The 27,306-nt window shown below is 42.9% G+C and overlaps 1 protein-coding gene across 1 annotated transcript in view; it reads right to left on the bottom strand.

The window, feature by feature from the left end:
• Positions 1–17,700, bottom strand: part of LOC129640226 (epidermal growth factor-like protein 6) — a 38,813-nt gene extending 21,113 nt beyond the window's left edge. Inside the window, 4 exon segments of the mRNA XM_055565434.1 lie at positions 679–798; positions 3,595–3,716; positions 7,817–7,907; positions 17,568–17,700. Of these exon segments, the coding sequence (XP_055421409.1) occupies positions 679–798; positions 3,595–3,716; positions 7,817–7,907; positions 17,568–17,700 (466 nt within the window).
• Positions 17,701–27,306: the final 9,606 nt, after the last annotated feature.

Consider the following 27,306-nt stretch of genomic DNA (forward strand, 5'->3'; position numbering starts at 1 on the left):
AAGAGCACGAAACCCTATGAATTGAATTAAATAATTGCCTCCTCTCAAAGAGCAGAACCAAAATTTTAATTTATGCAGACTTCTATTAAAGTGGTTAACTGATTTAGGATCTATTTGAGTGAGATTTCTAAATGTGGTTTATCAAGTTATGTATCAATACATTTATGGTAAATAAACACCAACCACCTCAACTGAAAAATATTTCTGTTGTAGTCCAGAAGTTAGAATATTAAGTCATAGTGCTATTTGCTTGCTTCCATCAAAAAAGATTAACAACTCTTTCAACATTCTGTTTGGTTTGACATCCCATAATAATGCTATGTGTTAACTTGGTCATAATATTATCTATCTTTAGTGCAATATAGTTAAGTACACTAAGAGTGTATACAACTTGGTAGTTGAAGTAAAAAGTGCAGGGTAAAGATACAAAAATAAAATTACTTGTATCTTTTTCCATTATGGCATCAGGCAACCCAACAAATTATAGAAAAGTGTTTCCTCTAGCACAGCAAAGTGCATCTAGAACATTCGTGCTATAAATGTTGTCATGGAAATGGACATAAATCTGTCATTTCAGGAACTTTCGATGTCTAGTCAACAAGTAGGTTGTGACGGAAGAAAAAGGAGGAATGGAGTAAAGGGAGAAGTCAGGGGAGGAGGTAACTCCAGATACTCTACCTAGACAAGCTCTTCCATTGGGGGCCAAGCGGAGGCCCGGAGATGGACACAGACAGCGTGGCCCCTCTTCCGTGTCTTTACAGCTGTACTGGCAGTTGGTCATGGCACACGTCCTAGAGTCTGTGAAAAGAGGCACAGGTTAGCCTTTTCCCCAGAAGATGATAAAGAAATGCTCACTAAGGAACGATCGCTGACCCCTGAGACATGAAATGTAACACGTGGGATGGTATCAGAGGATAAGCTTCATCATCTGAGTCCCAGATGGAGATCCAAATGGAATCTGTGCAGGGGTGGTGTCTTGTTGGCCCCCTGGTTGATTCTGTTGCCCAGTGCATTGCACCTGACTGTCTTTAGGCAGAGCATGCACCCCTCAGTCACCAAAGACGGCATCTCTCTCTCTTCCTGTACAAGATCCTTTATGTCACCTGACTGATCTCTACTACTGGCTGAATGCAACCTCTGATGGAGATGATTCATTTGAATAAATAGGGTAAAAAAGGGCCAATTCTACCCATCTCTCCATTCATATCTAGCCTCCTTGAGAGTCACTCAAATCATTAAACCTTGTCTTTTAGGTGCATGTATTAAAACACGCAGCAGATAAGGCTGATCATCTACCCAAAAGCCATTCACATTACTGAGGCTGAAAAGCCAGTTACACATCTTTTTCCTAGCTTCCCATGCAGCAACAAGGGAGTGGCCATATGATTCGGTTATAGCCAAAGAGATATTAAGATAAGTCTGCTGGAGTTTCTGGAAAAGATGCTGCTGCATGACAAAACGATGGACACAAAAGAGGCATTTGTTTCCCGGCATCGCTCCTTTTCACTTGGTCTTGCCTACCTTTGATGTGTGTGTGATATCTGGAGCTAGGGCAGCCATATTGTGACCACAAAGCCACAAGCATGAGGATGAAATCAATACCCTGAAGATGGCAGAGGCGGAGTCCTTGCTGACCTGTTCTGGAACTGCTTGCCTCCAGCTTTTAAAAGTAAAGATAATTTAGTTCGATTTTTCTGTCACACATTGCTAAATAGACCATGTCTCACAAAAACACATATCCCAAGTAGGGTTCCAGTATATATGGATCAAAAGTGCCTATAACAGGGGAGCACAGTGAATGTCCTCCCTTTATACACCCTCATCTATAACATGCCAGTCAACCAGCTGGATGAAAGAGACTGCAAAGTGCTGGGTAAATAAAATCAGCATCCGTGAGAGACATTCAGGGCCACCTGGCCACTGGAAGCTATAAACAGGGAGGCAGAGGCAACCCTCATATGTATAGTAATAGACAAAGAGGGTACCAGGACAGACACACAGGCCACGGTAATGTAGCAAACACTGACCAGTGGTTATATTTCTAGTTTATTCCTTTTCTCTTTAATTGTCTCCTTTCAAAATTAATCTTCAAAATTTACCTCATTTTATTCTTCCATTTGGAGAAAGATATCTTTTTTGGCACTAAAAAGGCTTTCGTGGAATGTTTCAGAAACATCCATTAGCATGTATCTTTTTAAAAATGTTACGTGATGACTAGAAAACCCTGGACAGTTGTTCCCAAGGGGCTGGGGAGTGAAGGGGGTAGTTCTGGCAAAGTTCTATTTGGTAGTGGTTACATGGATGCTGGCTTTATAAGGATTCATTAAGCTATGTATTTGTTTCTTGGGGGTTTCTGTTTAATGTATAATAAATATTTTTTAAATATACTCAAAAAAATTTAAAAAAAAAGACTCTCTGAATGCCTGCTTTGTCTCTTAAACATGCTTGCTAATGGAGACTCTAGTGGTGTTGGGGCATTTTGCCAAGTGGAGCCAGCAGCTCAAGGGTGAGGCAGGGGTGGGGGAAGTGAGCTATGCAGGAGCCCGGAGTTTACAACCAATGGAGGGAGAGCCCAGGATAGGCTGGGGAGTCAGAGGACCCTGCAACCATGGGAAGCTGGCAGAAGGCACAAGCTGCAGGCTTGTTGGGGGTGGCAGGGCAGATGGATTTGCTTTTCAGCTGTGACATAAAACCTGAAAAGCCTTCCTTCTCAATAAATGAACGGATATAAACATTTAGGCCCCACAGGACATGGGTTCTCTTTATCAGAGAAGGGCTTTTCTTTCCAGGAATGTGAATTGGAATGGACTTCCAACAAGAGTCACTAATCTTTGAGCATGGGGCAAGGGGCGTGAGAAAGATAGCTGGTGGGAAGAACTGATGTCCTGAGATGGAACTGAGATTTATCACCTTCCTGAAACAATATGCTTATATTTTCAGTATGCTTATTTTTTCATGAAGAATTCTAATTCATCTGTGACTATATAGAGAGACTCAATGTATCTTTCCCCACAGTTAGTCTTTTTATTTAAAAACAACGAGGCCAGAACAGGCAAATCCAGAGACACAGCATGCAGGCCTGAAGTGGAGGAGAAGATGAGTTGAAAGTGACTGCTAATGGGGACAGGGTTTCCTTTTGGGGTGATGGAGATATTCTGGAGAGTGGTGATGGTTTGCACAACACTGTGAATGTATAAAATACCTGAGGTACACTTAAAATTGTCAAAATGGTGAATTGCACAATATACATATTTTACTACAATTAAAAATAAGTCCTAGAGGAAGGAATATATATATATACATATATATATATGTATATATATATATATATATATATATATATATATATATATAGCTGATTCATGTTGATGTTTGGCAGAAATCAATACAATTCTGTAAAGCAATTATCCTTCCATTAAAAAATAAGTAAATTGAAAAAATAAGTGCGCAAAGATGTTTTAGTCTAGGGTGATGTAAGAGTCTTTGGGGTGGGTGTTTCCCCTCCAATAACTTAATTTAACTTTGTCCCAAGCATTAAATGCCAAAAGTCAAGCCTCTGGATTGACTGAGAGCAGGCCAGCTGCTGAAACTTACTGGAACATGAGGCGTTTGGCAGGAGCATGTGGCCGCTGAGGCAAAAGCACTTGTAGCTACCATGTGTATTCACACATCTGTGTTGGCACGGCCGGGGTTTGAATCCACACTCATTCACATCTGCAGGGGGCAGTCAGGAAATGGAGAAAGGTGAACTGAAGGAGGAAACACCCAGATGTGGAATGGGGTTGGCCTCCCTGGATGCCAGCTGTGGAGGTAGGTACAAAGGGTGGTGACTCACCTCTTCTCTGACCATCATTAAAGCGTTGGTGGAGATGTGGAGCAAACTGAATCATCTTACACTGCTGAAGGGAATGCAAATATAGGCACAGCCACTCTGGAAAACTGTGTGGCAGCTAGATACAGACACTAGTGAGCCAGCCATTCCACTCCTGGGCAAATGTCCAACAGAAACATGGGTACATGCCCACCAGACTTCCCTGGTGGCTCAGTCAGTAAAGAATCCGCCTGCAATGCATCAGGAGACCCAGGTTCGATCCCTGGGTCAGGAAGATCTCCTGGAGAAGGAATGGCAGCCCACTCCAGTATTCTTGCCTGGAGAATCCCATGGACAGAGGAGGCTGGAGGGCTATCGCAAAGAGTTGGACACGACTGAGCAACTAAACCACCAAAAAATCTCATGCTAAAATGATCACAGTAGCACTATTCTGAATTGCCTCAAACCAGGAAGAATCCAAATCTCTCCTCTGAAAAGGATGGATAAATGACTTGTACACTCACGCAATAGAACACTGTACAGCAGTGAGGTTGAGCAAACCACAAGTACAAACAACTGTGGATGAAACTCACAAACATGATCCCGACTGGGAGAAGCTGGACACAAATGCGCACACTGAAAACCAGGCATGAGTGAAAGAAATGAAACAATCCAGGCACAGTGACTCTGTGGTGTGAGAGACAACGTACAGTCCCTTGTTGGGGGCTGGGAGCAAGTGATGGAGGGGAGCATGAGGGGTTTTCAGGGAGGCTAAGTTTCCATTTCTTGATCTGAATGCCAGCTATATGGGTGTTCTTGAGCATTCATGCAGTTGTACATTGTTGACAGGTGTACAATTTTGTGTTTCCTACTTGAATAAAAAGTTAAAACATAATCTAGATACTGCTGCCTTTAAAGCTCTTCCAGGTAGTCTGTGACAGATGCCAACAGCACAGTCTCCTTTCAATGATTATTTTGAGGGGCCTCATGATGGACAAATGGCCTTGTCTCACACCTTTCCTGAGGGAGCCCTGCTAGGCAGCTATTACTAGTGTTCAGGTCACAGGACAGTATTTAATCCCATATCAAGGTGCTCAGAGGACGCTGGTACACAAAAAGGTTACAAAAATATGTATATAGATACCACATTTTTAAAATAAGCATAGGAAAAATTGCCTAGGAAAATTCCCTGGCATTCCAGTGGTTAAAACTCAGCATTTTCACAGCTGGGGTCTGCATTCTATCCCTGGTTTGGCAACGAAGATCCTGCAAGCAATGTGGCACAGGCAGGAAAAAAAACAAAAACAAAAACAAAAACAAAAAAAAACAAAAAAAACCTTGGGAGACCTGGCTCTACACGTTTATAATGGTTAACTCCTGGGAAGATTGAGAGGGGCCTTCTTCTCTGAGCTTTTCAGGGTTTAAAACATGAAACATTAAAAATGAAGTAGATTTTATTAAAATAAAAAATGATACATAAGGAAAAAAACTTGTAAAGCCATCATAGGTTTTGTCTTTGGTCACGTGGTGATGTGGGTGCCACATGTCATAACTCTCCCAGGGCAGATATAGAAAGGAGAAAAGAACCAAATTCCGTGTAAGACCAAAATTCAGCACAGTAACAGGCAAAGGCCGTTCTGGAAAATAAGTAAGTGGCTGCTTTCACCTCTGAAAAGAACCTTACATGGAGATTTTTCCAGCACATTAGCTGGACACTTGAACCCCCTTGTCCACTGCCAGTCCCCTGTACACTACCATCTCCTGTATGGATCCTAACTGCTTCAAATGCATGAATCAAATAATGCTGGTTGGACATAACAGGAAAGCCAGGGATATTCCATCACTTGGTGCTAAGTCAGATGTGTCTCTTGGAAGAAGCATTTTGGGGAAAGACATCAGTTGGGTTGAGATCTGTGGCCATCAGTGGATATACATGGACTTTCATCAGGCGGCCCTGGGACAGGGAGGCTGTGGGGAGAAGCCAGACAGCCCCACATCTGAGCCACTGGACACTACCTCAAAGTGAATACTTTGATGGGACTTGAAAAGCAGCATGAAAAAACACCTTTTCCATTCCAACTCTCTTGAGAAGGTATCTTGGTACAGAATCCAAGACATATGGAAAACCAGGTCTTCTGGTGAGAAAAGCCCTGCTAAGGGACATGGTTGAATTATTACTTCTGAGAGCATGGCTCCTGCCGCACTTCCCTCAAGCTTTCCGGACACGGTTCTAAGGAGCCCCTTGGCGGTGCTGGCCCCCGTCCTGGGGTGGGGACAGGAGAGCTAGAGGCTCCTCCCTGAGCCTGCAGGTCTGCCAGCACAGAGAAAGGCTATGTGAGCATGTGGCCTTGGCAGTGAGCTGGGGGTGGGGGCACAGAGTGGGGCAGACCCCTGGCTTTCTCTGGAATTCCATTCTCCCTTCTAGAACCCTGGCAGGGCTCTTTCCTAAGGGCAGCTGAACTGGATTTTCTGCTCGTTGCTTAACTGTGTTACAGAACTGGGGACCCTTTCTTAATCAGCACAGGTTTCTTGGTGCCTGGGCTCCTCCACACTGTGGACATCTGGGGCCAGATCACCATTAGCAGGGGGGCTGCCCTATGCACTATAGATGTTCAGCTGGGCTCTACCCACCAGATGCCAGTAGAAACCCCTCCGAATGTCTCCAGGCACCGCCAGATAACCTCAGGGTTAAGACTTCCAGATTTATCAAATAAAAATACAGGATGCCCGGGTAAATGTTAATTTCAGCAAAATGACTAATATTTGTTCAGTGTACATATGTCCCATACAATATTTGCAACATACATACACTATAAAATGTTTGTTGTTTATGTGAAATTGCATTTGAAAATAAGATTTAAATCTAACTAGGGATATGTATTGGAGAAGGCAATGGCACCCCACTCCAGTACTCTTGCCTGGAAAATCCCATGGACAGAGGAGCCTGGTAGGCTGCAGTCCATGGGGTCGCTAAGAGTTGGACATGACTGAGCGACTTCACTTTCTCTTTTCCCTTTCATGCACTGGAGAAGTAAATGGCAACGCACTCCAGTGTTCTTGCCTGGAGTATCCCAGGGCCGGGGGAGCCTGGTGGGCTGCTGTCTGTGGGGTCGCACAGAGTCAGACACGACTGAAGTGACTTAGCAGCAGTAACAGGAATATGTATTGTATCTGGCAAGTCTTCCTAGCGGACCAAACTGGCCACCTTAAGAACCACTGTTCTTAATATTATAACCGCTTTAATATATTTACATAAAGAGCCTATGACAAAAATCATAAATTGCCTTTTAAAATATATCAATTACAATAAAAATATGCATGTCATTCAACCCAGCAATTCCATTTTTAGATATTTACCCTATAAAAATACTCAAAGGAGCAAGGATATGCATAGGATAATGACTGATATAGCGCTATTTGTGGTGGCAAAACATTGGGGACAACTTCTATAACAGTGGTTAAAGTATTTTTATGTAAATGACACAAGCATTTGCTCTAGGGACTAGGATACAGCCTTAAAGAGTATGACACAGCTCTCTGTGTGCTGACATGCAAAAATGCCCATGAGAAATATCCATATTTGTAAGTATAACAGAAAAGAACCTGCAGAGATGGAGGTCAAACACTTAGCTATGGGTGGAGGATGGACTGTGGGTGTTCACACTCACTTTTTAATTTATATCCTCTTGTTTTGTTGGATTTTCTTAAATAAAATATATGCATTGCTTTGTGAGCTTAAAAAAAACAATAAACATTATTGTTCAGAGGGAAAATAATGTTTTTCATCTGGCGTCCTAAGAAAAGCATCAGAATGACTTTGATGTTTTTCTAGAAGAGATTGATTGAAAAATCTCATTCTGAAACCACTTTCGTTTGAAGATCAGAATTACAAACTACAGAATCCTGAGTGCTATACTGTGTCCCAAACACCACTACACTGCCTGAGTTGATTCTGAAAGCCCTGGGGTAGGTTTGTATCACCACCGTGGTCTCTTGTACTGATCTTGACTGCAGGTTTCCCTGGTGTATCCTGGAAAGCATCTACATTTGTTTGGTCCCACACACTCACCGAACTTGCATCCAGGTTCACACATAGCTGTCGAAAGAAAAGGTATTTTGACAATTAAAGAATAGGAGCCAATAGGTATATGAGAAGATGTTCAACATGGCTAATGATCAGAAAAAGGCAAATCAAAACTACAATGAGGTATCATCTCACATCAGGCAGAATGGCCATCATCAAAAAGTCTACAAATAATAAATGCTGGAAAGAATATATAGGAAAGGGAACCCTCCTACACTGTGGGTGGGAATGTAAATTGGTGCAGCCACTAGAGAGAACAGTATGGAAGTTCCTCAAAAAAGCTAAAATAGCGTTGCAATCCCACTATTGGGCATTTATCTGAACAAAAGTTTAATTTGGAAAGATACATACATGCACTATCAACAATGGCCAAGACATGGAAATAACCAAAATATCCACTGAAAGGTAAAAAGTGAAAAAGACATGATACATATATACAATGATTACTCAGTCATGAAAAAGAATACAATAATACCATTTGCAGCAACATGGATGGACCTAGAGAGATTATCATACTAATTAAAGTAAGTCAGGAAGAGAAAGACAAACACCTTATGATACCACTTACATGTGGAATCTGAGATATGAGACATATAAACTTATCTGCAAAACAGAAATGGACTCACACACATAGACAACAGACTTGTGGTTGCCAGCTGTAAGGGCAGGACTGGGCGTTTGGGAGTAGCAGCTGAAAGCTAGTATATATAGGATGAATAAACAACAAGGTCCTACAGTACAGCACAGGGAACTATATTCAGTATTCTGTGATAAACCATAATAGAAAAGAATATTAAAAAGGAATACAAATATATATATAACTGAATCACTTTGTTGTGGAGCAGAAATCAACACAACTTTGTAAGTCAACTATATTTCAATAAACAAATTAAAAAGAACAGTCAGCCCAGTGAAATGCACATGTGTTAAACTTAGCCACATTCTATGTGGCAGAGAAATCCCTGGTGACATACAATAGAGAGGGTGATCTGCTTCCTCTCCAGTTTATTTTCACGTTGAAAATACTGAGTAGTGCTTCCTTTCTGAACTACATCAGTTCAGTTCAGTACAGTTCAGTTGCTCAGTCGTGTCTGACTCTTTGCGACCCCATGAATCACAGCACGCCAGGCCTCCCTGTCCATCACCAACCCCCAGAGTTCACTCAGACTCATGTCCATCGAGTCAGTGATGCCATCCAGCCATCTCATCCTCTGTCGTCCCCTTCTCCTCCTGCCCCCAATCCCTCCCAGCATCAGAGTCTTTTCCAATGAGTCAACTCTTCGCATGAGGTGGCCAAAGTACTGGAGTTTCAGCTTTAGCATCATTCCTTCCAAAGAAATCCCATGGCTGATTTCCTTCAGAATGGACTGGCTGGATCTCCTTGCAGTCCAAGGGACTCTCAAGAGTCTTCTCCAACACCACAGTTCAAAAGCATCAATACTTCGGCACTCAGCCTTACTCACAGTCCAACTCTCACATCCATACATGACCACAGAAAAATCATACCCTTGACTAGACGTAACTTCGTTGGCAAAGTAATGTCTCTGCTTTTGAATATGCTATCTAGGTTGGTCATAACTTTCCTTCCAAGGAGTAAGCGTCTTTTAATTTCATGGCTGCAGTCACCATCTGCAGTGATTTTGGAGCCCCCAAAAATAAAGTCTGACACTGTTTCCACTGTTTCCCCATCTATTGCCTATGAAGTGATGGGACCGGATGCCATGATCTTCTTTTTCTGAATGTTGAGCTTTAAGCCAACATTTTCACTCTCCACTTTCACTTTCATCAAGAGTCTTTTTAGTTCCTCTTCACTTTCTGCCATAAGGGTGGTGTCATCTGCATATCTGAGGTTATTGATATTTCTCCCGGCAATCTTGATTCCAGCTTGTGCCTCTTCCAGTCCAGCATTTCTCATGATGTACTCTGCATATAGGTTAAATAAGCAGGGTGACAATATACAGCCTTGACGTACTCCTTTTCCTACTTGGAACCAGTCTGTTGTTCCATGTCCAGTTCTAACTGTTGCTTCCTGACCTGCATATAGGTTCCTCAAGAGGCAGGTCAGGTGGTCTGGTATTCCCATCTCCTTCAGTATTTTCCACAGTTTATTGTGATCCACATAGTCAAAGGCTTTGGCATAGTCAATAAAGCAGAAATAGATGTTTTTCTTGAACTCTCTTGCTTTTTCCATGATCCAGCAGATGTTGGCAATTTGATCTCTGGTTCCTCTGCCTTTTCTAAAACCAGCTGGAGCATCTGGAAGTTCACAGTTCACGTATTGCTGAAGCCTGGCTTGGAGAATTTTGAGCATTACTTTACTAGCGTGTGAGATGAGTGCAATTGTGCGGTAGTTTAAGCATTCTTTGGCATTGCCTTTCTTTGCGATTGGAATGAAAACTGATCTTTTCCAATCCTGTGACCACTGCTGAGTTCTCCAAATTTGCTGGCATATTGAGTGCAGCACTTTCACAGAATCATCTTTCAGGATTTGGAATAGCTCAACTGGAATTCCATCACCTCCACTAGCTTTGTTCATAGTGATGCTTTCTAAGGCCCACTTGACTTCACATTGCAGGATGTCTGGCTCTAGGTGAATGATCACACCATCTTGATTATCTTGGTCGTGAAGATCTTTTTTGTACAGTTCTTCTGTGTATTCTTGCCACCTCTTAATATCTTCTGCTTCTGTTAAGTCCATACCATTTCTGTCCTTTATCGAGCCCATCTTTGCATGAAATGTTCCTTTGGTATCTCTAGTTTTGTGGAAGAGATCTCTAGTCATTCCCATTCTGTTGTTTTCCTCTATTTCTTTGCATTGATTACCGAGGCTTTCTTATCTCTTCTTGATATTCTTTGGAACTCTGCATTCAGATGCTTATGTCTTTCCTTTTCTCCTTTGCTTTTTGCTTCTCTTCTTTTCACAGCTATTTGTAAGGCCTCCCCAGAGAGCCATTTTGCTTTTCTGCATTTCTTTTCCACAGGGATGGTCTTGATCCCTGTCTCTACAATGTCACGAACCTCATTCCATAGTTCATCAGGCACTCTATCAGATCTAGTCCCTTAAAACTATTTCTCACTTCCACTGTATAATCATAAGGGATTTGATTTAGGTCATACCTGAATGGTCTTGTGGTTTTCCCTACTTTCTTCAATTTAAGTCTGAATTTGGCAATAAGGAGTTCATGGTCTGAGCCACAGTCAGCTCCTGGTCTTGTCTTTGCTGACTGTATAGAGCTTCTCCATCTTTGGCTGCAAAGAATATAATCAATCTGATTTCGGTCTTGACCTTCTGGTGATGTCCATGTATACAGTCTTCTCTTGTGTTTTCGAAGAGGGTGTTTGTTATGACCAGTGTAGTTTCTTGGCACAACTCTATTAGTCTTTTCCCTGCTTCATTCCGTATTCCAAGGCCAAATTTGCCTGTTACTCCAGGTGTTTCTTGACTTCCTACTTTTGCATTCCAGTCCCCTATAATGAAAAGGACATCTTTTTTGGGTGTTAGTTCTAAAAGGTCTTGTAGTTCTTCATAGAACCATTCAATTTCAACTTCTTCAGTGTTACTAGTTGGGGCATAGACTTGCATTACTGTAATATTGAATGGTTTGTCTTGGAAATGAACAGAGATCATTGGGTCGTTTTTGAGATTGCATCCAAGTACTGCATTTTTGACTCTTTTGTTGACCATGATGGCCACTCCATTTCTTCTGAGGGATTCCTGCCCGCAGTAGTAGACATAATGGTCATCTGAGTTAAATTCACCCATTCCAGTCCATTTCAGTTCGCTGATTCCTAGAATGTTGACATTCACTCTTGCCATCTCTTGTGTGACCACTTCCAATTTGCCTTGATTCATGGACCTGACATTCCAGGTTCCTATGCAATATTGCTCTTTACAGCATTGGACCTTGCTTCTATCACCAGTCACATCCACAGCTGGGTATTGTTTTTGCTTTGGCTCCATCCCTTCATTCTTGCTGGAGTTATTTCTCCACTGATCTCCAGTAGCATATTGGGCACCTACTGACTTGGGGAGTTTCTCTTTCAGTATCCTATCATTTTGCCTTTTCATACTGTTCATGGGGTTCTCAAGGCAAGAATACTGAAGTGGTTTGCCATTCCCTTCTCCAGTGGACCACATTCGGTCAGATCTCTCCACCATGACCTGCCCGTCTTGGGTTGCCCCACGGGCATGGCTTAGTTTAATTGAGTTAGACAAGGCTGTGGTCCTAGTGTGATTAGATTGACTAGTTTTCTGTGAGTATGGTTTCATTTTGTCTGCTCTCTGATGTCCTCCTGCAACACCTACCGTCTTACTTGGGTTTCTCTTACCTTGGACGTGGGGTATCTCTTCACAGCTGCTCACCAGCCCCCATCTCCTCACCCCCTTCACCCCACAAGAACAAGTTGACCATAACTTTGCCTAGCACTGCCACACCTCCAGTGGCATTCAAAGAAAAAAAAGCCTCCTACATCACAATTAGCCAGTTTTCTATGTAAATACAAAAGATTTAACAAATGGAATATGATTTGTGAGCTGGAAGAAACTCCATAGTTATACTGGGCCAAGGTCCTTATCCCCCTTTCTACTGTTTTTTTTTTTTTTTTTCCTCTTCTGTATTATTTCCCCATTTCTCTCTTCAATGATCAAAATTTTTACATTCTGTGCGTTATCAGCCAAAATGAACAAAGCACAGGTTGGAGGCAGGGAGATGCTGCCTCTGGTCCCGAGGATGGGAACCACAAGCATGATGGTGATGGCGATAGTATTGGTCATGGAGGCATGCCAAAGGCAGGATTTGGTTTTCTGTTTTATCTGCTTCTGTATCCAGACACCTGACACAAACTAGGAACTCAATAAATATTTGTTGGATGACTGAAGTGGCAGGAGAAACAAGGATGGGATGGGTAACAGATTGGATTAGGCAAGAAAGCGTAGTCAAAGATGTTGGAAAGTTTGAGTCTGGCTCATAAGGAGGAGACAGGGAGAAACTGCTGTGGATAGGAAGAAAGGAAAATGGGAGAGCCCAAAGACATGAATGGGAATGAGAGAAAAAGCAATGAATGAAAGATAAACTAGGCAGGTAGGGAATCATGGACTTTCACATTTTCTGGATCTACTAGGAGTCCCAGAAACAGCCAGCATATGAAAGGATCACTCAGCAATTGCCAGAAATGCTTGCTTACTTCTCTGCACATTGATTCTCTGGCTCATAGAAGGTCCACCCCTAGGCAAGCCTGTTCCTAAAGACTCCAGCATGTTCCCATTTGACACACCCCTACCTTTGCTAACGTCACCATTCATCTCCAAGCTACCGGGACTCAAAATCTCAGCTGTCTCTATTTTTTCTTGTTCCCCAAACAATCACTCAGAGTATCCTACCCCTCTATCCCTGTTTCTACCACCAATTTCCTCGATTTTGGTTTGGGCAAAAAAGTGTGTTTGGGTTTCTCTACAGTCGCTTACAGAGAAACCCAAACACACTTTTTTGCCCAAGCCAATATTTATCCAACTGCTGGGAATCACTTTGCCCATAGATGTCCGGGAGATTTGTCACATGCCTCTCTCTCTTCACTTTCCTCACATCAGTCTGTGACCACGGCTTGGCTGACACACGGGTCTAACAGCCTAGCCCCTGGTTTCTAGGCAGGACAAATGCTGTGGTGCAATTAACACTCCAGAGCTCCCTGCAGAATCAGGATGAAGCCAAACTTCTCTTGAAGCCACATCCTTGCCTATCTTCTTCCCCAGCTCCCTCACTCCCTTACTGATTTCTCCTAAGTGCCTCTCAACAGGATATTTGTGCAAGAATCAACTTCTCAGTTACCGTTCCTAAAATACCAATGTCCGATGTGACATTAAAGGGATATTCCAGAAGTATACCTCTGATTATGCCATGCATTGCCTCAGTTCAGTTCAGTTCAGTGGCTCAGTCATGGTCGACTCTGCGACTCCATGGACTGCAGCACACCAGGCTTCCCTGTCCATAACCAACTCCCGGAGCTTACTCAAACTCACGTCCATCGAGTCGGTGATGCCATCCAACCATCTCATCCTCTGTCAGTTCTTTGCATCAGGTGGCCAAAGTATTGGAGTTTCAGCTTCATCGTCAGTCCTTCCAATGAATATTCAGGACGGATTTCATTGCCTAGAAGTCATCAAATAATCTCTGTTGTGTCCTGAATCCAGGACAGGGGTCATAACCATGATCTGGCCTTGGCCTTTTTTTAGTCTTACTCTGTTCCCTGAACCCAGGCAACGATGAGGTCAAACCAGACTGCCTGCTCTTCTCTGAGCTACTCTGCACTTTTTATTGCTTCTCTATTGTTACCCCACCTGCGGCACCCCTCCCCGCCACTCCAATGGTTAATATCCTAACAATCCTTCAAGGACTACCTTGTAGGGCCCCTCCTTCCAGAAGCTTGTACAGATTTCTCCAGCCACACGTGAACTTCTGCTCATCTCTGAGAACTCCACAGAACTCTGGCAGGCTTCTCCCATGAAACTGATATCTGCATCTTATTCAAGAACGAGCCAAATATTTCGCTTCTATGTTTGACTTCTATCTACTATCTGATGCTAAGTGCTTTCAGAACAGGGATATAAATGCTCACCTGTTTCTCCACCTGCATGTAATAGTGTGAACATGTTAGACCCTGAAATAGTTTTGAATGACAAACAGTAAGTGTAGAACTTTGGACAGGGAAACATTTCAAGGCTTGAAGTAGATCGTAAGTGAGAGAAGGTAGGGGAAAACATGCTTCCCACCAAAGTTCTTCTACTTTTGGAGGCAAACGAGATAGAATTGGATTTCCAGGGTCTATTTTGTTATGGTTATGTTCTTGGAGATGCAGCTTTAACTCTAAATGTTAGAAAAATATACCTTTTTTTTAAGCCCCCAAACCTCTGATTGCTCCCTGGAAAGTTATTTTCAATGTAGTCCAGACAGGAAAGCCCAGGATAAATGCCAAAGAGAAGAGAGGAGAAGTGGTGAATGTTAATACCCTTGCTGTTTGGAGGTCAGCACTCCAGAAAGACGTTTTTGATTTACGGTAGCATTGGATCTGTGATGGGAACAGCCAATCTATGGCATAGGGAAATTCCATTTATGTCTAAAATGGCCTGAGATTTAAGTGTGCTTTAGATAAAGGAAGCTCTCTTGTTTAATTTCCCTGCAAACTCAAACTCCTCCATCTTTCTGGAGTGTTTATCCACTCTTTATCCACTCTTTCTGGCTCTTTCTCCCATATCTCACTAAGTGATCCATATCTGAAGGCTAACGATATTGAGTGAAGCAGACTCTGCCCTGGGAACAGATTTAAGCAGGGCAGAGACTGAGATCTAGAAAGCTCTGGCATAGAGACAGGGCCTCTGAAGGACTGAGGGCTGATCAGTCAATGGAGGTGAAGGCCAGGGCAGACTGCACCCTCACAGGCTGGAGCCTGGCTCTGCCTGTTCAGGCAAGTTGGCATGCATTCCTGTCTCATCACCATGCACCCCACGGCTTAGAAATCAGAGGCCTGGTGATCAGGGACTAAGCAGCCTGTTACCTGGTGCTTCGAGGAGCATATGACTTTACCATCAAGAAGGACCATGCCCATTGGATGTAATATGATACAGATCATAGATACAAAAATCATTGCCATTTACTGTGTCAACATTTGACAGGGGCAGAGGGTGGGCTGACCATCTCTTCGGCTTGCCAAACACGCAGTGGGAGCAGTGTGTTGGAATGCCCTTTAGCATCTGGCTTTCAATTGTTTTCAGGCCTCTGGTATGAATATTGGCCACGAAAGTGGTGAGAATGTGATTGGCGTGTGCACCATGGTCAGACTGCTCTGATCTAATTATAGAATAGCCCCTCCAGAAAAGCAAAGCTCACCCTCATTTATACACAAGAGACATCCAAGCTTTATGGCCTGAGGTCCTGAGGTTCGTGTGACTTTAAGAGAGATTCCAAATAAGACATCCTGTGTGGTTTTGGACCCTTTCCACCTGACTGACTCCAAAGAAAAATGTATCATGTTGTGCTTAGAAGGAGAAAAAAGCAACATTGAACCCCTTCATCACCTGCTGCTTAAACCGGCAGAAGTCTGCAAGGGAGGAAATGGAGTCTGAGCAAGCTTATCTACCTTGCCCAAGGTCACCCACGGCAGTCTGGTTCTCAAGACAATGCCCTTGATCATGACCCACCTGACCAGTGTGAGTACCACCCTTTTCAACCGACAAAGTCTCAGGGGAATGTTCTAACTTTCTTTTGCTAGGCAGGCAGTGATGACCTTCAAACATTTATTCTACTATTTTCACACTCTTGTCATCTCCTCATAAGGAAACTGCGACAGTGCAGGGTTTTACATAATATCAAACATGTGGGGGTATTCCCTGGTGGCTCAGACAGTAAAGCGTCTGCCCGCAATGCGGGAGGCCCGGGTTTGATCCCTGGGTCGGGAAGATCCCCTGGAGAAGGAAATGGCAACCCACTCCAGCACCCTGGCCTAGAAAATTCCATGGATGGAGGAGCCTGGTGGGCTACAGTCCATGGGGTTGCAAAGAGTCTGAAACAACTGAGCGACTTCACTAAACACGTGGGAGTGAGATCAACGTCCTCCAATATTTCATGGATTTCAGACATGATCAAGTTCTGCCTGCAGCTACAGTCTGCCCAGATTATTTTTTGAACCAGCTAAATCAAGGAGGAGGAGGTTGGGGCAGGGAAAAGGCAGAAAAAAGAATGTAGACTTATTATTCTTAAAAATCACTAACACTCTTGGGCTTTATAGTTTATAATCCAATATGATCGTACCAGTGCCTAAAGTACTGCATGCACATGTCTGTTCATCCCACTTAACAGATTAAGGATTCAGGTTCTATACCACCTACTAGATATACAAGGCCCTGAGACCAGATTCCTGCCCTGAAAGTATGTACCCCTGGTTAGTCAGCTATGAAGAATACAGATTTGATTCTTTTATGCTGCGACTGTTGATTATTATAGAAATTTACATGAAAAACAATGCAACACAAAACTCTGTGCTCATCCCTAGCCTCCCCAACTCTTTTGAAACTGACAGAGGCCTCTCTCGGAATTCCTAACACTGGTCTGAGAAATGATGTCAAAAGCAATTTATGGAAACCTAGTTTGAAATGTACACAGCAGAACCATGCACACATATGCATGCATCCCTTGAAACCATCTAGAAACAGGCACGATGAACTAGGAAAATGTGAGTAACTAAACTACAAAATAAATGGCTAACCTTCTTGTTTGTGACCAAAGCCTACTGATTGGGTGATTCACAATTAAAAAGTGGAATTCATTAGAAGTCGGTTGGAAAAATTATAATTAGAATGAGGTATTTCTTGACCTGTTTTTGCCTAACTCAGTTTCTCTAGGTTAAAACAAAAACAGCCATACTGACTAAGAGAACAGCAGAAAGAATTGATGAAACAGGGCTCCTAAAACAAACACATCATATCAAGGGTGATGGTGTCAGCCATATTTTGAATGGGAAGAGATCTCACAAGCACTTAGACCTTGGGTGTCAGTTAGGACTGTGTCCCTGCTCTGGGAAAGCCACTGGCAACCTGGTGACAGTTATGGTGTCACAGAGAAAAACTGCAGGACCCAGGCCAACCACCTGAGCACTGGGTGGTCTGAGTTTTTACAAAAGTACCTTCACAGACTCCCTTGCTGCTCCTTCTCCAGCCATAGCAGCAGGCCAGTATGGTTCCATAGGGACAGACACCAGGATGGAGTGACGATGTCGACAACTCGAGATCCCTTGGACTGTGGATGAAGAGCCACATGTTAGAACTGAGAAAACAGGTAGCACCACAGAGACTCTGCCCTGCTACTCTGTGGACAGGAAACATGACAGTTACCTGGTCAATTTTCACAAACCTGCTGGAAGTGCTAGATCAGACTTTGAAAACCTGAATTTCAGATTGCCAGCCTCTGCTATCATGCCTTGCCAGCCTTCACCAATAATTGTGCTAAGTCACTTCAGGCATGTTCCACTCTTTGCGACCCCATGGACTGTAGCCCACCAGCCTCCTCTGTCCATAGGATTCTCCAGGGAAGAATACTGGAGTAGGTTGCCATGCCCTTCTCCAGGTCCCCAATATTTAGCATCAGCCATTTCCTTCTTCCCCAGGGTTAAAAGAATTGGAGTTACATGGGACTTCCCTGGGGGTTCAGTGGATAAGAATCCACCTGCCAGTGCAGGCGACACAGGTTTAATCCCTGGTCCGAGAGGTTCTACATGCCGTAGGGCAATTAAGCCCATGTGCTACAGTTAGTGAGCCCCTTCTCTGCAACAAGAGAAGCCAGAGCAACGAGAAGGCCATGCACCACCACTGGAGAATAGCCCCCACTCTCTGCAACTAGGGAAAAGCCCACACAGCATCAAAGACCCAGTGCAGCCATTAAATACAGAAATAAACAGAACTGGGTTACATATAATCTACAAAACTAGGACACATGAAAGTGGCCCAAATCGTCTGCTTCTGAACCATGGAGGGGGCCAGTTTTCAGATCTGCTTTGTCCAGACACACTGGCTCCCCAGGTCTGTGTCCAGCTCGGTGCCCTGTGTGCTCACATGACTCCCTGGCCCCCGTGGCTTTGTCCCAGACAAGAGCACTGCCCTTCTGCCCCACTGGCCACCTGGGGGCCACCGAACACACTGGAATCTTGATACACTGCTGCTGCTAAGTCTCTTCAGTCGTGTCCGACTCTGTGCAACCCCATAGATGGCAGCCCACCAGGGTCCCCCGTCCCTGGGATTCTCCAGGCAAGAACACTGGAGTGGGTTGCCATTTCCTTCTCCAATGCATGAAAGTGAAAAAATAAAGTGAAGTCGCTCAATCGTGTCCAACTCCTAGCGACCCCGTGGACTGCAGCCCATCAGGCCCCTCCATCCATGGGATTTTCCAGGCAAGAGTACTGGAGTGAGGTGCCATCGCCTAGAGACAGTCAAAGCTGGAAAGATGCTGTAGAGAGCCTTCATGCAAGCCGTCTCCTGTTACAGATGAGGCAGCTCCAGCCCGAAGGAGCAGTCACAACCCAGCAGAGCCCTGTCAGCGGTTCCAGCCCAGGGTGCCCTCCTCACTCCTGGAAACACAATTCACTCAACTCTTCATCTGTAGAGCAGAGGTTGGCAGATGTTTTCCATAAAGGGGCAGATGGTAAATAGTTTAGGCTCTGTGGGCCACGGGGTCTTTGTCTCAGTGCAAAAGCAGCTGCAAGCAACAGTAGATAGATGGGCATGGCCGTGTTCAGTACATATTTATGGACACTGAAACATTTGAATTTCATAAGCTTTCCACATGTCATGCAATAATATTCTTTTTTTGGTTTAGTTTTAACCATTTTTAAAGTAAAAGCCATTCTTAGCTCAAGAGCCACATAGAAACAGAGGGCCACCTAGCCTCGGCCTGAGGGCTGCAGTTTGCTAACCTTGACCTAGATGCCAGAAAGAGTGGGCCCCAACCCCAAGTGCCAAGGCGGTAGCTCGCTGTGCATTCCACGATTGGACAGGGTTACCAGCAGATTCTGGAAGAAAAGGCTTCAGTTGTATGTTTGGTGGATGGCTGGGGTTGTTTCCTCTTGCATAGTAAATACATGATAAAATGCATGCCTATTAAACCCCTGGGCACGTCAACAGACAAGGAATGTACATTTGACCATGTGCTTGCTGCAGCTGTTACCACCAATTCCAGGACACACCTAACAGCCCTTAGTCCCAATTCTCCCCTCCCTCCATTCCCTGCCAACCACAGATTTACATTCTCTCTCTAGATTTGCGTATTCCGGACATTTCACAGAAGTGTAATCATATCTTCTATGATCTGTTTGTGTCTGACCTTTTTCATTTAGCAGGTTTTCAAGGTTCACTTATCTTGTGGCACATAAGAGTAGTTCTTATTTACTGATGCATAATATTCTATTGTATGAATAGACCACATTTATTCATTTTTCAGTTGATGGACATTTTGAATGTCTTTACCTTTTGGCTCAAAAAAAAAGGGCGGTGGTGAGGAGATACCACTTGTCCAAGGTAAGGAGCAATGGCTGTGCTTTACTGGAGCAGCCTTGAAGAGATACCCCACGCCCAAGGTAAGAGAAACCCAAGTAAGATGGTAGGTGTTGCAAGAGGGCATCAGAGGGCAAACACACTGAAACCATACTCACAGAAAACTAGTCAATCTAATCACACTAGGACCACAGCCTTGTCTAACTCAATTAAACTAAGCCATGCCCGTGGGGCAACCCAAGACGGGCAGGTCATTGTGGAGAGATCTGACCGAATGTGGTCCACTGGAGAAGGGAATGGCAAACCACTTCAGTATTCTTGCCTTGAGAACCCCATGAACAGTATGAAAAGGCAAAATGATAGGATACTGAAAGAGAAACTCCCCAGGTCAGTAGGTGCCCAATATGCTACTGGAGATCAGTGGAGAAATAACTCCAGCAAGAATGAAGGGATGGAGCCAAAGCAAAAACAATACCCAGCTGTGGATGTGACTGGTGATAGAAGCAAGGTCCAATGCTGTAAAGAGCAATATTGCATAGGAACCTGGAATGTCAGGTCCATGAATCAAGGCAAATTGGAAGTGGTCACACAAGAGATGGCAAGAGTGAATGTCGACATTCTAGGAATCAGCGAACTGAAATGGACTGGAATGGGTGAATTTAACTCAGATGACCATTATATCTACTACTGCGGGCAGGAATCCCTCAGAAGAAATGGAGTGGCCATCATGGTCAACAAAAGAGTCCGAAATGCAGTACTTGGATGCAATCTCAAAAACGACAGAATGATCTCTGTTCGTTTCCGAGGCAAACCATTCAATATCACAGTAATGAAAGTCTATGCCCCAACCAGTAACACTGAAGAAGCTGAAGTTGAACGGTTCTATGAAGACCTACAAGACCTTTTAGAACTAACACCCAAAAAAGATGTCCTTTTCATTATAGGGGACTGGAATGCAAAAGTAGGAAGTCAAGAAACACCTGGAGTAACAGGCAAATTTGGCCTTGGAATACGGAATGAAGCAGGGAAAAGACTAATAGAGTTGTGCCAAGAAACTACACTAGTCATAACAAACACCCTCTTCGAAAACACAAGAGAAGACTGTATACATGGACATCACCAGAAGGTCAAGACCGAAATCAGATTGATTATATTCTTTGCAGCCAAAGATGGAGAAGCTCTATACAGTCAGCAAAGACAAGACCAGGAGCTGACTGTGGCTCAGACCATGAACTCCTTGTTGCCAAATTCAGACTTAAATTGAAGAAAGTAGGGAAAACCACTAGACCATTCAGGTATGACCTAAATCAAATCCCTTATGATTATACAGTGGAAGTGAGAAATAGATTTAAGGGACTAGATCTGATAGATAGAGTGCCTGATGAACTATGGAATGAGGTTTGTGACATTGTACAGGAGACAGGGATCAAGACCATTCCCATAGAAAAGAAATGCAAAAAAGCAAAATGGCTGTCTAGGGAGGCCTTACAAATAGCTGTGAAAAGAAGAGAAGTGAAAAGCAAAGAAGACAAGGAAAGATATAAGCATCTGAATGCAGAGTTCCAAAGAATATCAAGAAAAGATAAGAAAGCATTCTCCAGCAATCAATGCAAAGAAATAGAGGAAAACAACAGAATGGGAAAGACTAGAGATCTCTTCAAGAAAATCAGAGATACCAAAGGAACATTTCATGCAAAGATGAGCTCGATAAAGGACAGAAATGGTATGGACCTAACAGAAGCAGAAGATATTAAGAAGAGATGGCAAGAATACACAGAAGAACTGTACAAAAAAGATCATCACGACCCAGATAATCACGATGGTGTGATCACTGACCTAGAGCCAGACATCCTGGAATGTGAAGTCAAGTGGGCCTTAGAAACCATCACTACAAACAAAGCTAGTGGAGGTGATGGAATTCCAGTGGAGCTATTCCAAATCCTGAAAGATGATGCTGTGAAAGTGCTGCACTCAATAGGCCAGCAAATTTGGAAAACTCAGCAGTGGCCACAGGACTGGAAAAGGTCAGTTTTCATTCCAATCCTAAAGAAAGGCAATGCCTTTCTTTAATGCTCAAACTACCACACAATTGCACTCATCTCACAAGCTAGTAAAGTAATGCTCAAAATTCTCCAAGCCAGGCTTCAGCAATATGTGAACCATGAACTTCCTGATGTTCAAGCTGGTTTTAGAAAATGCAGAGGAACCAGAGATCAAATTGCCAACATCCGCTGGATAAGAGAAAAAGCAAGAGAGTTCCAGAAAAACATCTATGTCTGCTTTCTTGACTATGCCAAAGCCTTTGACTATTTGGATCACAATAAACTGTGGAAAATTCTTCAAGAAATGGGAATTCCAGACCACCTGAACTGCCTCTTGAGAAATCTGTATGCAGGTCAGGAAGCAACAGTTAGAACTGGACATGGAACAACAGACTGGTTCCAAATAGGAAAAGGAGTTCGTCAAGGCTGTGTATTGTCACCCTGTTTATTTAACTTATATGCAGAATACATCACGAGAAACACTGGACTGGAAGAAACACAAGCTGGAATCAAGATTGCTGGGAGAAATATCAATAACCCCAGATATGCAGATGACACCACCCTTATGGCAGAAAGTGAAGAGGAACTCAAAAGCCTCTTGATGAAAGTAAAGTGGAGAGTGAAAAAGTTGGCTTAAAGCTCAACATTCAGAAAACGAAGATCATGGCATCTGGTCCCACCACTTCATGGGAAATAGATGGGGAAACAGTGGAAACAGTGTCAGACTTTATTTTTCTGGGCTCCAAAATCACTACAGATGGTGACTGCAGCCATGAAATTAAAAGAAGCTTACTCCTTGGAAGGAAAGTTATGACCAACCTAGATAGCATATTCAAAAGCAGAGACGTTACTTTGCCAACAAAGGTCCGTCTAGTCAAGGCTATGGTTTTTCCTGTGGTCATGTATGGATGTGAGAGTTGGACTGTGAAGAAGGCTGAGCGCCGAAGTATTGATGCCTTTGAACTGTGGTGTTGGAGAATACTCTTGAGAGTCCCTTGGACTGCAAGGAGATCCAACCAGTCCATTCTAAAGGAGATCAGCCCTGGGATTTCTTTGGAAGGAATGATGCTAAAGCTGAAACTCCAGTACTTTGGCCACCTCATGCGAAGAGTTGACTCATTGGAAAAGACCCTGATGCTGGGAGGGATTGGGGGCAGGAGAAGGGGACGACAGAGGATGAGATGGCTGGATGGCATCACTGACTCGATGGCCGTGAGTCTCGGTGAACTCCGGGAGTTGGTGATGGACAGGGAGGCCTGGCGTGCTTCGATTCATGGGGTCGCAAAGAGTCGGACACGACTGAGTGACTGATCTGATCTGATCTACCTTTTGGCTATTAAGAATAATGCTGCTATGAACACTGTGTATTAGCTTTTGTATGAACATATGTTTTCGTTTTTCTTGGGTATATACCTAGGAGTGAAAGTGCTGGATCATAGGTACTCTATGTTTAACTTTTTGAAGAACTGATGCACTGTTTTCCTTCCTTTTCTCCTTTGCCTTTTGCTTCTCTTCTTTTCTCAGCTATGTCTAAGTCCTCCTCAGTCAATCACTTCACCTTTTTGCATTTCAGGAAATGAATGGAAGCCTGGCTGCAGTCCATGCAGTAACAAAGAGCCGGATGCGACTGAGTGACTGAACAACAACAAAACACTGTTTTCCAAGATAGCTGTATCGTTTCACACCTCCACCAACAGTGTATGAGGACTGCAACTCGTCCACGTTCTCACCAGCCCTTGTTAGTGTCCATTTTTTAATTACAGCTGTTCTAGTGGTTGAGAAGTAGTACTGTGCTTTGATTTGTATTTCCCAGATGGCTAATGATGTCGAGCAATTTTTATGTGTTTATTGGCTCTTTGTGTATCTTCTTTGGAGAAAGGTCTATTCAGGTCCTTTCCCCATTTTCCAACTGGGTTATTTGTCTTGATATCTTTAGGAATGTAACACAAAGATCAAAACTAATTGGTAAAAACAGCTGTCCCCATGCCCTGATGAATAAGGTAATGTAATTTTACCTCACCCTGAGAAAAAAATCTTCCATCTAGATCCTCAAAGAGTCAGTTTTTTTTACCATGTTTGTACTGAACTTTGACAAAGTGCCCACATCTGTTTTCTCCTCCTTTAACAACGTGGAGCTGAGTCTGGGGAGCAGAGTGAAGGGAGAAACTGACTCTGCCTCGAAAAGAAGAAGATGTCCCATTTCAGGTGGATTTATAAAGAACACATGACAAAGAAGAAACCTACAGAGGGGGATATTCTGCCTGTGGGAATTTAATTCCATATTTTTAAAAGGAATGTATAATTCATTTAGAGAGATTTCAATCTATCAACAAATCATGGAGCTGACCTGTAAATTTCTTTTTTTTTTTAATATTTTTATTTTGTATTGGAATATAGCTGATTTACAATGTTGTATAGTTTCAGGTGTACAGCAAAGTGATTCAGTTATACATATACACATATCAATTCTTTTAAAATTCTTTTCCCATTTAGGTTATTACAGACCATTGAGTAGAATTCCCTGTGCTATAGAGTAGGTCCTTGCTTATTATCTATTTTAAATATAGCAGTGTGCACAGGTCAATCCCAAACTCATAAAATATCCCTCTCTCCTACCTTTCCCCTTTTCCCACTTTTCCCCTTCTTGACCTCAGATTTGCAAGCAATAAGTGCCCCAGCTCCAATAGGAAGGGCCTTACCTATTCCCTGATGCCACAAAACCCAGCTTCATCCTCAAAAGGAGCCAATCAGGAACATGAGGAGTCAGTGGCCTGTAACTTGGAGCAGAGAAAGTGTGTGGATCAGGGGAGTTAGGAGGGAGGCAGACAGAACAGTGGGAGGGAGAAGGAGCAGGAGATAAACGAGGGCCAGAAAGGAAGGGCCTGTGTCCACATGAAACATTTGGCCCATCCTAAAGGCGCCAGAGAGTTATACAGAGGTTTCAAGCAGTTGGAAATAGCAAGGATTTTGCAAGACACAAAGCAGCTTCCATAGAAGTGAGGTGAACTCAACAGGCGCCAACAAGATTATTGAAACATTACAACAAAAGCAAAGGCAAGAAAAGCAAAAGCAAACAAGTAGGAACTAGATCAAACTAAAAAGCTCTGCACAGCAAAGGAAACCAACAGAATGAAAAGGCAACCTACCAAATGGAAGAAAATACTTGCAAGTCATGTATCTGATAAGGGGCTAATACCCAAATATAAAATGTAATATAAATATTTATAATATAAAAGGAACTCAAACAACTCATTTCCAGAAAAAAAAAAACACTACTCTGATTTTAAAATGGGTAGAAAATGTGAAGCAACAGTTTTTCAAAGGAAGACACTCAGATGGCCAACACACATACGAAAAGATGCTCAACATCAACTAGTCATCAAGAAAATGCAAATCAAAACCACAATGAGGCATCACCTTACACCTGCCAAAATGGCTATCATCAAAAGACAACAAATAACTAGTGTCAGTGAGGATATGAAGAAAAGGAACCGTCCTACACTGTTGTTGGGAATAAATATTGGCACAGCCACTCTGGGAAATAGCATGGAGGGTCCTCAAAATTTTAAAAGAAAACAAAACCACCATACAATCTAGCAGTTACATTTCTGGGTACTTATCCAAAGAAAATCTATATGCTCCCCTATGTTCACTGCAGCATTATTTACAATAGCCAATATATGGAAACAACCTAAGTGTTTATCAGTGAGTGAATGGATGGAAAAAAAAAAAGTGGTATATATATACAATGGAATATTATTCAGCCATGATAAAGAATGAAATCTTGCCATTTCAGCAACATGGATGGACCTTGAGGGCATTATACCTTTCAGGTATACCTGAAAGAAAGATTCTGTATGACCTCACTTATATATACGTAAATGTGGAATCTAAAAAACAGACCAAAAAACCACCCCAAGCTCAAAGACACAGAGGAGAGACCTGCGATTGCTGGCAGTGGCCACAAAATAGGTAAAGGGGATCAAAAGGTACAAACTTCCATTAATACAACAAATGAGTCCTGGGGATGTAACATATAGCATGGCCGCTACAGTTAATTGTGTGCACTCATGCTCAATTGCTAAGTTGTGTCTGACCCTTTGTGACCCCACGGACTGTAGCCTGCCAGGCTCCTCTGTCCATGGGATTCCCAGGCAAGAATACTGGAGTGGGTTGCCATGCCCTCTTCCAGGAGATCTTCGCCACCCGGGGATCGAACTCAAGTCTCCTGCGGTGGCAGGCAGATCTTTACTACTGAGCCACCAGGAAAGCCCCGTCGTTAATAATACTGTAATGCATATTTTGAAGTTGCTAAGATAGTACATCTTAAAAGTTTCTATCACAAGGAAAAAAATGCTGTAACTATGTATGGTTTAAAGATGATAACTAGAATTATTGTCGTGATCATTTTGCAGTGTATACAAGTATTGAATCACTGTGTTGTACCACTGAAATGAACATAATGTTTTATGACAATTATACCTAAAAAAGATTACTGAAACTGTGAGATGTGAAATTACAAAGAACCAAATTGTAAAGTTGAAATATGATTTTTTTTTTAAAAAAAAGCATACTTAGAAACTTTGGTGAAAAAGCCTATGGTTCCTGGTACAGGTGGTCAAAACCATTTCATATGTTTTTGTCAAAGTCAATTAGTTTGGATTGTGGAGAATACTGCCTGGGGTTAACTAAGAGAAGAACGTTACCAGAAGGTGAAATTCATATACTGTTTGTACATTAACAGAACTCTACAGAGAAATCTGCTTTCTTGGGTTTTATTGCTTTCACATGTTTGCCTTTAGGTGAAAAGGTGAAACTGAGAAATCTGAGGTGTATTAATTCCTTCCAAGACATCATTTTTGACACTGTACAAAGTATCACTTGTGAAGTTCTCCAAAATGTTAATGATGAATACTTAAGACATCAAAAACTTGTTAAGGAAGTCAGATTTCTTCTTCACTATCAGGGATTCCTTCCCTGGTCACAAATGCATTTTAGTATTATAGCTCTGTTGGAAGACATCAGATATTCGACATTACATCTAGCCTTCTGCTCACTTGTTTAAAATATGGAAAGAACAACTAAGACTCAACTCATGACTGAGAAATATACAATGGATTCTGGATGTTCAGGCAGCTACACAAATCATGAAACATCGCTTCAGTCTCCAGCTGCTCTATGGATGCAGAGACGCGTTCTGTGCATATTTCCTACAGGAGAGCAAGCACCTTGAAAGAACTCTGTAGAAAAAGCCATCAGAGAACCATGGGAGTGCATAAATGAGCAATGTGCCTTGTAATTAATGAGTGTGCAGTCCATGTAGTCACCCAGTGTTGAG

The sequence above is a fragment of the Bubalus kerabau genome, chromosome X (assembly GCF_029407905.1).
Source record: "Bubalus kerabau isolate K-KA32 ecotype Philippines breed swamp buffalo chromosome X, PCC_UOA_SB_1v2, whole genome shotgun sequence".
NCBI classification, from domain to species: domain Eukaryota; kingdom Metazoa; phylum Chordata; class Mammalia; order Artiodactyla; family Bovidae; genus Bubalus; species Bubalus kerabau.